This window comes from Podarcis muralis, chromosome 15 (assembly GCF_964188315.1).
Source record: "Podarcis muralis chromosome 15, rPodMur119.hap1.1, whole genome shotgun sequence".
In the NCBI taxonomy this organism is placed as follows: Eukaryota; Metazoa; Chordata; class Lepidosauria; order Squamata; family Lacertidae; genus Podarcis; species Podarcis muralis.
In genome coordinates, this window is record NC_135669.1 from 24870590 (window position 1) to 24886301 (window position 15712).

At 48.8% G+C, this 15712-nt stretch overlaps 1 protein-coding gene across 3 annotated transcripts in view; it reads right to left on the minus strand.

Moving 5' to 3' along the window:
* LOC114585923 (beta-galactosidase-1-like protein 2) overlaps positions 1-15712 on the minus strand; it is a 75434-nt gene that overhangs the window by 39702 nt on the left and 20020 nt on the right. For all 3 annotated transcript variants that reach the window (XM_028708802.2, XM_028708801.2, XM_028708803.2), the window contains 2 exons: positions 14631-14739; positions 7292-7384 (listed from right to left, as the gene is read on the minus strand). In XM_028708802.2, coding sequence (XP_028564635.2) covers positions 7292-7384; positions 14631-14739 — 202 coding nt within the window. The remainder of the gene's footprint in view (positions 1-7291; positions 7385-14630; positions 14740-15712) is intronic.

Sequence of the window (15712 nt, forward strand, 5' to 3'; positions counted from 1 at the left end):
ACTGCAGTGCAGCCACAGCAGAAGTGGGGGTGGAACGGCACTGGAACTTTTGAGCGCCACACTGCTCATACACATTAAACCATAGTTTGTTTTACACTATAGTTTAACGTGACACGTAAAGCAGGCTGCTACCTGAGCCAGGCCCACCTCACAGGGTTGTTATTATGAAGCTAAAGTGAGATATAGTAAGCCCTGCTCAAGGGGGCTCACATCAAAAAGTTTTACATTTTCAATTAAAAGACACAGCAAAATTTAATTAGTCGTATAAACAATAAATTAAGGAAAACATTTCACATGAATAAATGCACAGCAAAATTAAACAATCCACTGATAACGGTAATAAAAGTCTAACAAATGCAAGAACATAGTCAAGATGAATAGCGAAACAGATGCAACGCCAAGAATAAATTCTGACTCCAAGCAATAACCTCTAAGCAATATCCCATCCTTGATGGTCTCTAGACATCCTGAACTGCAGAAGCATCCCTTGTAGCTGGAGTCAGCCAAGGTCCCTGCCCTCTCAGGCCAGGTAGGCATGGACCAGATCAGCAGCGAGCGGGTCTTGCAGGGCTCACAATAAGATATAGTAAAGGTACCCCTGCCCATACGGGCCAGTCTTGACAGACTCTGGGGTTGTGCGCCCATCTCACTTAAGAGGCCAGGGGCCAGCGCTGTCCGCAGACACTTCCGGGTCACGTGGCCAGCGTGACAAGCTGCATCTGGCGAGCCAGCGCAGCACACGGAAACGCCGTTTACCTTCCCGCCAGTAAGCGGTCCCTATTTATCTACTTGCACCTGGTGGTGCTTTCGAACTGCTAGGTTGGCAGGCGCTGGGACCGAGCAACGGGAGCGCACCCCGCTGCGGGGATTCAAACCGCCAACCTTTCGATCGGCAAGCCCTAGGCGCTGAGGCTTTTACCCACAGCGCCACCCGCGTCCCTCACAATAAGATATAGCCAGGAGCAAATTCTGTTAGTTAAAAGAAGTGAAGCATTAACACACAGGAGTGTTGTATTCATGTCATTATCGGGAGTAAAGAGCTGTAGGCTTCAACACATACTTGGCTTGCAAGACGATGCAAGGAAAACAAAAATAGGAACAGGCAAGAGGGCCCAGGTGTGTGCATGCTCTAATCAACATATTGGGAAGTTGATTTGAATGCTTGCTCGTATATCTTCTGCAAGGTGCAGGTGGCAGCAAGAGATCTCGGCTAGAGAGAAGCCAAGAGATCCAGAAACAGAGAATACTGGGACCAGATTATGTGAAAAATGCCTGGTGCAGACACAGCATGCTGCCGTGTTCAGATGAATGCTCTTTTGCCCACCATGTGGGAAGAATGGGGGAGGAGATCAGTTTAGTTCACATTTATTGTTATTTAATTATTTCGTAAAATGTCTACAATGCTTGATTGTTAAAAACCTCAAAGCAGTTTACAAAAAGATTTAAAGGCAAATAGCTTGAGAACCAAAGCACAGCCATCCTTCAAAATTTGCACTTGTACAAATGTTACAATGCAGTTTTCCAGCCAAAAAATGCATGTATTAGGGGATGAGAACATGAAAATGAAGATATATTACTGAAAATAAAATACAAACATGCATAAGATTAGTGGAAATGGTTTGCAAAAATGTGTGTGTTGGTGAAGACCGCATACAAAAATGTGTTTATTAAGAGAAATGTGCATTAAAATGCTGGTGAATCTTCATGGATGTTTATTTTTTTTAAAAAAAATACACAAACAAATTGCTACAGAAATACGGGGAACTGAATTTAAAGGGGGGGGGGATGAGAAACCAAGAGAACCAAAACTGCCAGACCCTTCATCACCATTTAGCTCCATGCAGGCAGAGAGAGAAAGAGAGAGACAGAGAAGGCGGGGACAGACATCTCCATGAACACCAAAGAGACTTTGATTGGTCATTTCAGGCAATGTATTTACATGCTGGGTCACCAATCTTCAACTATGGACTGCAACAGCCTGCAGTTCTACAGCAGAGGAGCCATCTCAATTAAGGTCTCTCCTTCCTCCAGCTGTGAACAAAATAGGATATAGGGTGTACCAGCCTCTGATGCTGAGTGGGAGAGATTGGGAGCCACATCACTCCTATGCAACTTTCCCCATCTGCAGTCAGACAATGGTGGAATTACAAGAAAGAGGATTAGGAGCCTCGCTGTGTGACTCCTTGGCTGAATGCCTGCAGACTGTCTAGTTGGGAGGGAGAGAGAAGGTGATTTCAACCAGATCTAATTGGCCAGGGGCCTTTTAGTGTTACGACACCTAAACTGGTCAGGAGGGAAGATACTAAAACCCCAGGATTTTAGTAGGCTGAATCAGTGAAGGCTGATTCACGCATTGCATTTTGTGTGTGTGTGTACAACAGTTCACATAAGGAGCTGACAATTTCCCTTGATTTCAATGGGGAAATTTCTAATGCATTCCTGACTATGGAATTTTGGCTGGAAAATGTTGAAAAAACCTGGGAAAACCATCTGAAACCTTGCAAAAAGCAAACAAGGAAGGGAAAATGCACTCTTATTCATCCTAGCTCTCCTTCTCCCTCCCTCCCTTTCACCACAGCTGCCGCAGACCAGCAAAACACAAAATGTAAGGCTTGTTTAAGGCTGCTTGTTTGTTTACAGAACTACACGCAAGTCTGGCTGTTTGGATATCTGAATCTGCTGCGTGTATTGTGAGGTCTGCAGGTACTATTTCCTTGTGTTTGGATAAGTGAATTTTTGTATAACGTGTTTGGATAGTGGAACCTGTGTGTACATGCACTTATTAAGAGACCAGTTTTGGCTGCGGCTCCCACTTGTTCCAAGGATGAGTTCTAGTTTAACAGCCTTTTGACATGAGATGCAGCAGGAAATCTGGATCCGCTGCTGCAGAACATGGGGAAAAGACTGTTAAATGGGACACTGAACAGGAGGGACGTATCAGAGGTCCAAAGGACTCCAGAATGGGAAAATGTACCAAGAGGTCGAATCTCTTTAAGGTAACAGATGTCTTTGGGGCAGCTGGCAAGTCTGGAGATGAAAAGTTGGTCACACAAAATCAGGAGTACTCAGCATGGTGGCCTCCTGATGTTGGACTCCAATGTCATCAGCTCCAGCCAGCATGACTGATGGTCAAAGGTGATGGGAACTGTCATTCAACAACATCTGGAGGGCACCTCTGAGGAAGACCATCAGAGTCAAAACACACAAGGGATGTTAAAAGGACTCCCTGGTCCTGAATAGGGTAACTGTGCCCCTGAAGGACCAGGTGCGCAGCCTGGGAGTCATTTTGGACTCACAGCTGTCCATGGAGGCGCAGGTCAATTCTGTATCCAGGGCAGCTGTCTACCAACTCCACCTGGTACGCAGGCTGAGACCCTACCTGCCCGCGGACTGTCTCGCCAGAGTGGTGCATGCTCTGGTTATCTCCCGCTTGGACTACTGCAATGCGCTCTACGTGGGGCTACCTTTGAAGGTGACTCGGAAACTACAACTAATCCAGAATGCGGCAGCTAGACTGGTGACTGGGGGTGGCCGCCGAGACCACATAACACCGGTCTTGAAAGACCTACATTGGCTCCCAGTACGTTTCCGAGCACAATTCAAAGTGCTGGTGTTGACCTTTAAAGCCCTAAATGGCCTCGGTCCAGTATGCCTGAAGGAGTGTCTCCACCCCCATCATTCTGCCCGGACGCTGAGGTCCAGCGCTGAGGGCCTTCTGGCGGTTCCCTCATTGCGAGAAGCAAAGCTACAGGGAACCAGCCTTCTCGGTAGTGGCGCCCGCCCTGTGGAACGCCCTCCCATCAGATGTCAAAGCGATAAATAACTACCTGACATTCAGAAGACATCTTAAGGCAGCCCTGTTCAGGGAAGTTTTTAATCTGTGATATTTTACTGTATCTTTGGTTTTTATGGAAGCCGCCCAGAGTGGCTGGGGAAACCCAGCCAGATGGGCGGGGTACAAATAATAAATTATTATTATTATTATTATTATTATTATTATTATTATTATTATTATTATTATTAAACTGATTCTGCTAATGAGGACTGGCTGTCAATACATAAGTAATTGAATTGCTATGGTTCACTGTATTTTAATGTGAAACTATCATTATTGTGACACGGGTGGCGCTGTGGGTTAAACCACAGAGCCTAAGACTTGCCGATCAGAAGGTCAGCGGTTCGAATCCCTGCGACAGGGTGAGCTCCCGTTGCTCGGTCCCTGCTCCTGCCCACCTAGCAATTCAAAAGCACCTCAAAGTGCAAGTAGATAAATAGGTACCGCTCCGGTGGGAAGGTAAACGGTGTTTCCGTGCGCTGCTCTGGTTCGCCAGAAGCGGCTTAGTCATACTGGCCACATGACCCGGAAGCTGTACACCGGCTCCCTCGGCCAATAAAGCGAGATGAGCACCGCAACCCCAGAGTCGGCCACGACTGGACCTAATGGTCAGGGGTCCCTTTACCTTTACCTATCATTATTGTATTGACTTATACCATACTGCCCCCCCCTTTTTTTTGCATTCAAGTTTCTTAGAGCTAAGCAGTGTTTCCTTTTTTGGTTTTTGTGGTCTTTGTCCATGGATTATGGAACTGAAGGAGATGGAACGAGCTGCCTTCATCCCACCTCGCTCAGGGTAACAATATCAGACAGGCCTAAGCTGCTTCTGCTTTATGACAATGGCAGGATGTTTAGCAGACAGCTCCCTCGAGCAGCTCTCTCGCGCCCAAAGCAGCCATTGTTTCCCTGAGACAATGCTCGGTAAAGAAATAAAATAAAATAAAAAACTGGCAGTGACCTTAACAAGGCCTCTGGCAATTAACCTTCTGCTGCGGTGCTGCATCGGAGCCAGCCGAAGAGAGAAAGCTGGGTGCGGCTCAGAAAGGATTTGCCAAGCTAAAAATGGTCTTCTCTGGGTGCCTGCCAACTCCGGTGCTTGCCCAGATTGCAGGCAGGGCCTGTGGAAAGATCCGTGCTGGACGAGGCAACAGAGGGAAGCATTAGTAAAATTAGCCTGCCCTGGGCTGAGCTTCAGATTACAGGGGTTTACAAGGCAGTCTAGGTCTGACAGGCAAAATAATCTCTCGCAAGCAAAAGCCCTAAGTTTGTCCACAGTGCCAAACGCTCATTTCACTGCTTTCTGCCCTCAGGAAGGGAAGTGGGGGGTGCATCCACTATACAAAACCTCTTAAATAAGGGGCTTATCCACCCCTTTTCTTCTGCTCCAGTTGGACTTTGTGGGCTCCCCACGTTCAAACTTTCAGTACTATTATCATTTATTTCCATTTATAAATCACGTCCCATGAGATATCCCAAAGCGATTTAAAGTACAATAAAAACATACACGGAACAATTGCATATCGAAAAACACCTAAGACACGTGTATGTACATGTGCGTGTGTTTCATTTGTTTCATAAAGTTTATACACCACTCGACTGCAAGAAACCTCAAAGCGGTTTATAAAAAGATAAAACAAGAAAATTCAAGAAAAATTCACATCCCTGCTTTAAAACATACAAGTTAAAATACTAAACAAAATAAAATTTCTAAGCATCTGAGTAGGCTTGTCTAAACAATAATGCTTTTAGCAGGTGCAGAAAAGAGAGCAGTGAAGGAGCCGGCTTGATCTCAATGGGCAGGGAGTTCCAAAGTGCAGCTGCTGCCGCTCTAAATGACTTGAGTTTTTACAAATGTGGAAGGGGTATAATTAGGCACCTGCAGAAGTGCCAATTCCAACAACTGAAGCAGTCAAGTGGGCACATATGGCATAGGCAATTTCGTAGGTAAACTGGTCCCAAGTTGCTACACGGACACGTTTTATTTATACCAAGTTGTTACACACATCTAGGACTTGCTGATCAGAAGGTTGGCGGTTCGAATCCCCACAACGGGGTGAGCTCCCGTTGCTCGGTCCCTGCTCCTGCCAACCTAGCAGTTCGAAAGCACATCAAAGTGCAAGTAGATAAATAGGTACTGCTCCGGCGGGAAGGTAAACGGCGTTTCCATGCGCTGCTCTGGTTCGCCAGAAGCGGCTTAGTCATGCTGGCCATATGACCCGGAAGCTGTACGCCGGCTCCCTCAGCCAATAAAGCGAGATGAGCGCTGCAACCCCAGAGGCGGCCATGACTGGACCTAATGGTCAGGGGTCCCTTTACCTTTACCTTACACACACACCAATAACACATACGTAAAATTGATTCAAATCCAGTACAGATACCAACTAGGATAAATGAAGTGGGGGGAATGCCTTGTGCTACAGCAGCTTCCCCTGGCCACACACACACACACACACACACAAACACTGTGTTTGAATTGTTCGATTGTGTTGACTGTATTTGCGCTGCATTTAAAATGGATGGCTGTGAGCCATCTCAAATTGACGGAGAGGCAGCACAGACATTTAAAAAATATAATTAGCTCTGTTATTTTGGGGGTTACAACACAGTTGGATAGTTTAGTCACTAAAAAAATAATACTTCTGTTTGATTTAAAAGGCACCCTGATTTAATTCAACACAATATCACTATTTGTTTAGAAAATGTATTATTTTCAATGCAAATACTTCCATTAATACCTGGAAGGCCAGAGGACTCCCCATCCTCCTTTGCAAGTTCACAGTGAAACCTTACCCATGCTTACTCAGAAGTAAGTTCAACAGATAAATGTATATAGCAAGGGTAGAGAACCCTTTTCAGTCCAAGGGCCACATTCCCTTCTAGGCAATATTCCGAGGGCCACATGGCAGTGGTGGGCAAGTCTACTTCTCTACTCTCCATCCAGACAAGCCAGAAGTTCAAGGCCACACTCCAGCCAGGCAAGTTCATTCAGGGTTCAAAGCAGATCCATTGAAGGGTGTGACTTGGGGAGAGTTCTAAGGGCCAGATACAGAGGCTGGACAGCACCTTTGACCCCCAGGCATGAGGTTCCTCACCCCTGGTGTATAGCAATACAGCTGCAACCCTGTATCACTTATTTAGGAGGAAAGAGGATGAAGGAAAGGATTGAAGTGAATCAGGCAGGACTAATGGCAGAGATGGGGAGGCTATAGCCAAAGCTTCTAATTTTTCAGCTCATGTTTGCAAAGCAGAGAGGAAGAAAGAAAGGGAGGGGGGAGAGAGAGAGAGAGAGAGAGAGAGAGAGAGAGATGAGAAGGCACAATGTATTACTATTTATTATCTGTTGTTGTTATTAACAGTTGCATACCACCCTATGTACCTGTAGATCTCAGGGTGGTTCACAGTACAGGCAGGAACATTAAAAACATACATAAAAATGAGGCAGAGGGAGCACTTTACCTGTTTGATGTACATCATGTAATCTGGGTCTTCAGCATAGGAGCCATATTCATTCTCTACTTGGATAGCAATGATTGGTCCTCCATTCTTGTACTACCAAAAGAGAGGAGGAGAGAACACATAAGACAGAGGTAGCCAACATGGTGTCCTCCAGATGTTCTTTGACCACAACTCCCATCATCCCTGACTACTGGCCATTCTGGCTGAGGCTGACAGGAGGTGGAGTCCAACAGCATCTGGAAAGCATCATGTTGGCTACCCTTGGCATAAGGCAGGCTTCCTCAACCTCGGCCCTCCTGATGTTTTGAGACTACAGTTCCCATCATTCCTGACCACTGGTCCTACTAGCTAGGGATCATGGGAATTGTATGCCAAAAACATCTGCTGGGCCGAGGTTGAGGAAGCCTAGCATAAGGTATCCATCTGTCTCTGGCTGGTCTAATCCAACTATAAAGATTTATTGAGAAAGAGAACTTGCAGATAACTGTTAAGGACCTTGCTTATTGGTTTGATCCATTGGCTAGGTTGGCTCTGAACTGGAACTTCAAACCACGACTTCCAGGGCCAATCTGGGAAAGTCCCCCTGGTTTTGCACCACTACAGATTAGAGGAGGAAAATGTATATCTAAACACTCCTTAAGTCACAAAAACCCTCCTTGAACACGTGCGAGCACGTGCGCACACACACACACATCCCAGAGAAGTGCATCCTCTTTGTATTATCCTACATGCAAAGAACTTTAGACACAGGAAAAATCCAAACATGCCATGCTCAAGTGGTGTGTCACAGAAGAGCTGCACTACATGCCTTTCCTGAATGTGTAAGCTGGCTCTCTGCCATGAATGATAGATGGTTGTGGAATGATCAACTGTATCTCTGCCTTGGTTCTCTATCTGCAAATGAATGAGACTCCCTTAACAGTCTCCCCTGCTGGGCTGCTGAGTTTAATGCACAGAGGAGTACAAAGTGCTTGGCTACCTCCCAGGCTTGTTGTGAGAATGAAGAAATTAAAGTCCTACACAAATGAAGCTTCTGCACAGCCTCCTTCACATCTTACTTGTGTGAAAGGGACATCTGGGAATGAAACCATGCTCTTGTCCCTACCCTGTCGGCACAGGGCAAGTTGCCTGGGCTCTGCCTGTAGATGTCCATGAATAAACTACTTACCTCACATGAACAGTACATGAAGACAGTTACAGCAAAAGTTGTACAATCTTTCAGCTCAGCTATGAACACCTACAGTAGCTTTGGAAAAATCATATTCCCCCAGCCAAGGTTCTCCAAGTGTGAGATATGCAGGTTATAAAGAAAATTAAAAGCATCACAGGGTGTGATGGGATGATGAGCTGCTTGTGCGTAAAAGCGTAGTCCCTCAGAGTCTGTGCACATTCACAAACCTCTGTCTGTGACGGAGCCCCTCAGACATGGCTGCTCTAGTCACTTGCAGATTCCGACAGTGGTTGCTTTTGGAATCGTTTCCAGCATAAAAGCTCCTTAACGGAAACACGTCTTCTGGACTCACGGCGTGACAGTTTCCGGCGAGGCGTGGGTCTCCCTATGGGAGCTTCAGATACCTCCCCACTGTTCTCGCTGGAAGCGTCTCTGAGCCCTCCCTCCTGCTCGCATTTCCTCAGAGATCCACTCCTCCCCCGGCTGGTTCCTGCTTCAGCTGTTGAGTCTCTCCCAGCCTCCCTGAGCCCCTCCACCACCTGTTCCTCCGATGGCAGTTCCCTGACATCCACCTCCCCTCCAGGGCCCCCTTCACTCCCTCCCGTTTCCTCTCCTCTGGGAGGTGAGGAGGTAAAACCCCAAAAGGAATCTTCTTCATCTTCAGACGTCTCGAACATTTCCCTCCATCGGTCGCCGTCCCGGCTCGCTGAATCCTCCTCCTCCTCGGACTCTGTGAACCCCTCCAACTCCTCTTCTTCGTCGGTGGTGGCAAAGTATTCCCTCCGGAACCTCGCTACAGGCTGAGGCTTGCGTGGGAACCTCTGATGAAAAGTTTCTATTAAAACCTCGTCATTGACATCCTCTGCCCTGACCCAGGTGTTTTCCGACTCCGGTTCCCCTTCCCACATTACCAAATACTCTACTTGATCTCCCTTCCACCTGGAATCGAGGATCTCCGCTACATGGTAGCTTTGTTCCCTTTCCTCCATTGCTGGTCCCCGAGTGACCCTCCCTTCTCTGTCCCCTTTATACAGTGACAGCAATGACCTGTGGAAAACTGGGTGCAGCTTCATGTGGTTCGGTAACCGGAGTCTGAAAGCCACTGGGTTGACCTGTTGTGTGATTTCAAATGGGCCCAATCTTTTGGGTCTTAACTTTTTACAACCCCCTTTGAAGGGTAACCCTTGGGTTGACAGCCACACTTGGTCCCCCACCCTAATGGTTTCACCTTCTCTCCTGTGTTTGTCTGCCTGCCTCTTATATTCCTCCTTGGCCCTGTCTAAGTTAAGTTGGAGCTGGCGATGGATCGCTTCCATTTCTTCTACGAACTGTTCGGCAGCTGGAACGCTCCATCTCTCCCCTTCCCCCCCCTGGGAAAGCCCTGGGATGGCACCCGTAATTAGCCAAAAAGGGGCTCATCCCCGTGGACACGTTCTCCGCATTGTTGTAGGCAAATTCCGCCAATGCCAACTTCTCCACCCAATCATTCTCTCTGTCATTGACATAACACCTCAAATATTGCTGGAGGATGCCATTGGCTCTTTCCGCCTGCCCATTGGTCTCAGGATGCCGGGCAGTCGAGAAATTAACCTCTACCTGCAGTAAGCTCATGAGCTTCCTCCAGAACCTGGAAGTAAATTGTTTCCCTCAGTCAGAAACCACCCTCAAGGGGGCGCCATGCAACCTAAACACATTTTCTACAAACAATTTAGCTGTTTCTTCTGCCGTGACAGCATGTGAGCAGGCTATAAAGTGTGCCATTTTGGTTAACAGGTCTACCACAACCATGATGGCTGTTTTCCCTCTGGACCTTGGCAGATCAGTCATAAAATCTATGGCCACTGCTTCCCATGGTCTTTCTGGTGTGGGTAGCGGTTCTAATAACCCTGCCGGCGCCCGCCTTTCCCCTTTGGCTCGCTGGCATTGGTCACAACTCCTCACATACTCCCGCACGTCTTCCCTGACCTTGGGCCACCAAAATTCCCTGGTCACCAGCCACATGGTTCTGTGTTGCCCAAAATGCCCCGCTGTGGGGCTATCGTGCAGCTGCGTGAGTACCTTCCCCCTCAACTCTCCTTCAGGTATATATAACGCTCCCTTGTAGTACAACGCCCCGTTTCTCTCCTCAAAACCTCCGGGTTTATCTCCCTCCCTCCTGAGTCCCCTGAGTTTGTCCTGGGCGTATTCATCATTCTCCGTCCCCTCTACCAGTTCTCTTTGCCCCACCAATGCCGCCCCACACACCCAGCGGTCCTCTGGAATGACATGTCTTTCTTCGGGTGCTCCCTCCCCCTCCAAATATTCAGGTTTGCGTGAGACAGCGTCCGCCCTAACGTTCTCTGGGCCTGGCACGTAACGAATCTCAAAGTTAAATTTGGAGAACTCCTGGGCCCACCTCAACTGCCGTTGGTTGAGCACTCGTGCCGTTCTCCAATACTCTAGGTTCTTGTGGTCAGTGCACACTTGCACCTTATGTTGTGCGCCAATTAGCAGGTGCCTCCATCTCCGAAAAGCCTCATGAATAGCAAGAAGTTCTCGATCGTACACCGTGTAGTTCCTCTCGGATTTGTTCAGCTTTCGCGAGAAAAAAGCACACGGCCTCCACTCTGACTCCTCCTTCCCTGGCTGCAGAAGAAGCACCGCCCCTATGGCTCTGTCTGATGCGTCCGTTTCGGCTCTCATCTTTTTTTGTAAATCCACATGCAGAAGTTGTTCTTCAGAGGCGAAGGCCCTTTTTAGCTCCTCAAAAGCTCGCTCCGCCTCCTCAGTCCAAACGAATTTCTTCTTACTGCTGAGACAGTCCGTAATGGGCGCCGTCAGGTGGGCAAAGTTTCGGATGAACTTACGATAAAAGTTCCCAAACCCTAGGAACCTCTGCACATCCTTCTTTGTTTTGGGTGTTTTCCATTCCAGCACTGCCTGAACCTTGCCGGGATCCATGGCCAATCCCTTGTCTGACAGGCGGTACCCCAGGAACTCCACCTCCTTGGTATGAAACTGACACTTCTCCAGTTTCACCCACAGCCGGTTGGCTAGCAGCCTGCTCAACACTTCTCTGACGTCTCTTACATGTTGCTCCTCATTCTCAGAATACACCAACACGTCATCTAGGAAGGCCACACAATTCTTGTAAAGCAAAGGCCCTAGTACGTGGTTCATCAGCGATTGAAAGCACGCCGAGCCTGCTTGTAATCCAAATGGCATAACGAGATATTCAAATGCCCCCAAAGGGGTGAACATGGTGGTTTTCCATTCATCCCCTTTCCTTATACGTATCAGGTTGTAGGCCCCCCTTAGGTCCAGCTTTGTAAAAATCTTTCCCTTCCGCACCCTGTTCAAAATGTCATCAATCCTGGGCATGGGGAAAGCCAGGGGCTCTGACACTGCGTTCAGGGCCCTAAAGTCACACACAAGTCTCGGCTTGTCCGTGTTTTTTTTATCCACAAAAAACACTGGGCTACCTCCCACCGCTCTTGACTCTCTGATGAAACCTCTCTTCAGGTTTTTGTCAATAAACTCTCTTAGCACCTGTATCTCTCTGTCTGACATGGCATACAACTTGCCTACAGGGAGCTGTGCCCCAGGCAGTAAATTGATTTGACAATCAAAGGGTCTATGCGGTGGTAATTGGTCAGCTTCCCTTTCGCTGAACACGTCGCTGAGATCTGCATATTGTCGTGGTACCTTCACTTTCTCCGTTACTTCCGTCCCTGCTAGGGTAGCTTGGGCTCCTGCTGAACCCTTTCCCTCCTTGCAGTGTTCTAAGCAATGTGCGGAGCCAAAGGAAACCACTCTCTGATGCCAGCCCACCAGCGGATCATGTAACGCCAGCCAGCTCATCCCCAAAATAATGGGAGCCCCTCCCAAGGTGGCCACATTAAACGCTATCAGTTCTGTGTGCCTTGCCACCTTCATTATCATTGGGACGGTCTGCAAGCTGACTTCTCCTCCCAACAGTTCCCTGCCATCGATCGTGGTCACCTGCAGGGGATTGCTTAAAGGGATCGTCCGTATCTGGTGTTCAGCTGCAAACTCTTTGCTCATGAAATTGCAGGAGCTGCCTGAGTCCAACAGCGCCTTTATCTTTAGAGGGTATCCGTTTTGCAACTCTAGTGACACTTCTATCACTAGGGCAGGTTTAGGAGGTTCTGGCGTGGGCACTTTCACTGCTCTTTGGCCTGGCTGCTGTGCCCCGACGGTGGCAGCCAGGCGTTGGCTTTTACTTGCTCCGGTATTTCCTCCACTCCTCCCTCCACAGCCCCCACCATCCCTTGCCATTCCTTCCTCTGGGGGCAGACTCTGGCAAAGTGACCTGGCTGTTGGCAGAGATAGCATTTCCGGGCGCCTTTTCCCTCCTTCTTCCCCCCTTCACTGGGCTTTGAAACTGCGCGCGCGCGCGCTGTTCCGATTTCCATCGGCTCTGCCGGCGGGAAAGCTGGCTCTGGAATGTCTGGAATGCGGAACTCCTTGCAACGTTCCCCCTTCCCTTCCCGCCTCTCCAAAGCTCTCGCCTCCTGGCGCGCTCCTATGGTCAGCGCAGATTTGGTCAGCTGATCCATAGAATCCGCCCTGGGCCCCCGGGAAAGCTCATCTTTCACCGCCGAAGCAAGACCTTCTTCAAAAAGCATTTGAATGGGTTCCGCCAATAAGTCCCACCCCAATCTGTGCACCAGCATGGTGAATTCAGTCCAGTACTCACGGACAGATCGGCTTCCCTGCTTGCAAGCCATTAGCTGTCTGCGCACCACTCCCTTCTCAATATCGCTGGAAAACATGAGATCCATTGCACGAAAGAACTTCATTGTGTCCTTTAGGATGTCATTATGCGTTGCCATCAGGGGCCGAACCCAGTCCCGCGCCCCCTTTTCAAGATGCCCAATCACGAAAGCCACTCGCGATTCCTCGTCAGGGAATTCCTCAAACTGCACATTGAGAGCATATTGCATCTCTGTTCTAAAGGCATGGTAGTCCTTGGGGTCCCCCCCAAACTTCTGCACCAATCCTGGTACCTTTCTGGTGAACTGGGTGGTTTTCCCCTTCTTGTCTGCATCCTGCGCCCTTCTCTCCTCAAGCCTCGCCGTCTGCAGCGCCAGTTGGATCTCCAACGCTCGGTACCTTTCTTCCAAGCTTGGACCAGCTCCAACCCCTGCTTCTCCGGTTCCGGCTGGATCACTCATGATGTCTTTTCCTGCACCAGCAGCTTACAAAGACTGTCGGAATGCTGTGATGGGATTATGAGCTGCTTGTGCGTAAAAGCGTAGTCCCTCAGAGTCTGTGCACGTTCACAAACCTCTGTCTGTGACGGAGCCCCTCAGACATGGCTGCTCTAGTCACTTGCAGATTCCGACAGTGGTTGCTTTCGGAATCGTTTCCAGCATAAAAGCTCCTTAACGGAAACACGTCTTCTGGACTCACGGCATGATAGTTTCCGGCGAGGCGTGGGTCTCCCTATGGGAGCTTCAGATACCTCCCCACTGTTCTCGCTGGAAGCGTCTCTGAGCCCTCCCTCCTGCTCGCATTTCCTCAGAGATCCACTCCTCCCCCGGCTGGTTCCTGCTTCAGCTGTTGAGTCTCTCCCAGCCTCCCTGAGCCCCTCCACCACCTGTTCCTCCGATGGCAGTTCCCTGACACAGGGTATTGCACATTCAGAAGTTATTGCACAATAATAAACATATAGGTAGCACAGTTGCATTGATTGCAAAGGTGCTTCAAGCACAGAACAATGCAGGACTTTAGGACAACCTTGCTTATGCTGTTTGCTCCCATGGCTTACTATGGTGGAAGCAGCTGGGAAGCAGCTGCCTTTTGATCTCTGCACAATACCCCAGAATGCCTGACGCAGCATCGCCCTAGAGCAGCCTTTACCAAACTGGTGCCAGCCAGGGGCTGTTGTACTACAACTCCCATCATCCTTGACCACTGGCTGTGTTTGTTGAGGCTGGTGGGAGTTCCAGTCCAAAAGGTCTGGAGAAGACCAGGTTAGGTAAGGCTGTTCTCGAGCATGGCCAGAAAACCAGAATGGCAGAGGCAGCTTTCCAGACCCCAATCACTGTTTCCAGGTCAGCCCACCCCACAAGGGCTACCCCTGACTTGACACCAACCCTGGTAACCCTGGTCTAAAAATGCAAGTGGCTTAGCAGCAGCAATGTAGCCCATGATCTGATTTACCTGAAGATGGACTACCTCGCGCATCAGGCGATCAAAGTAGTCATCCACGGCCTCTGTGAAGCCTTTGTACGTTGTCCTCAGTTGCATTTCGGGGTCTTGGAGCAACCAGCTATGGAGGGAAAAGGACCAGAGCTTGTGAGAAGGTAAGAAGAGCTGTGCTGGATCAGACCAAAGGAACATCTGTTCCTCCCCACGGCCAATCAGGTATCTTTGGGAAGCCCAAAAGCCTGCTAGGCCACATTTGGTCCCCAGGCCTAAGGTTCCCCACCTCTGCTCTACAAGCTAGAGCGCAGAAGAGGGACAAGTTGTTAAAGTTAAGGATGGAGAGCACAAGTAGCAAAGCATGTTGGGAGCAGGATGGATGGATATGTGTTTAAATTATTACTATTTAATATTTATTGATATCCTGCCTTTTTCCCTGACAGGGAATGAGTGCAGCAGGTCCAAGTGGGGGAAATTAAGAATATTTGAAAACTGCTAGCCTTCCTGTGACTTAAGGTATCTTTGTACTGCAGAATCTAAACGGGTTTAACAGTTATCTTCTCTCCCCACTGAGCCCTGGGGTTGGTAGTTCAGGGGAGAGGGGCTGGGGATGGCAAGGATTCCCAGCCCTATCCTGGTGCCCTTTGGATGTTGTCAGACTCCAGCTCCCATCAGCCCCAGCCTGCATGGCCAAGGGTCGGGGTGATGGGAGTTGTAGTCCAACAACATCCAAAGGGCACTGGGTTGGGGAAAGGCTTCCTTATGAAAGGCAGTTTGGAGGTTCCATCCTCCTTACGAACCCTTTTAGAATGTAGAGGAGGTGGGTCTGAGGAATGGAGAAGGAACGGTTGTCACAGGTATTGTTAGAAAGACAATGAGAGTCATGGAGACAAGAATTAGTAGAGGACGAGGCAGTGGGATTGGGCAGGGGGCAGGAATGGGGATGCGACAGTAGATGAGCTGATGCAGAGTGGAGTCAGTAAGAAGGAGTCTAATGTCAGAGTGTTCCTGTTACCACCAGGAATAAAAGGAACATTTGTTCGTGGAGTCTTCTGGTTTCAGTTATTCACAGGGAAAGAATTTGCAACCCCCCCTCCCCC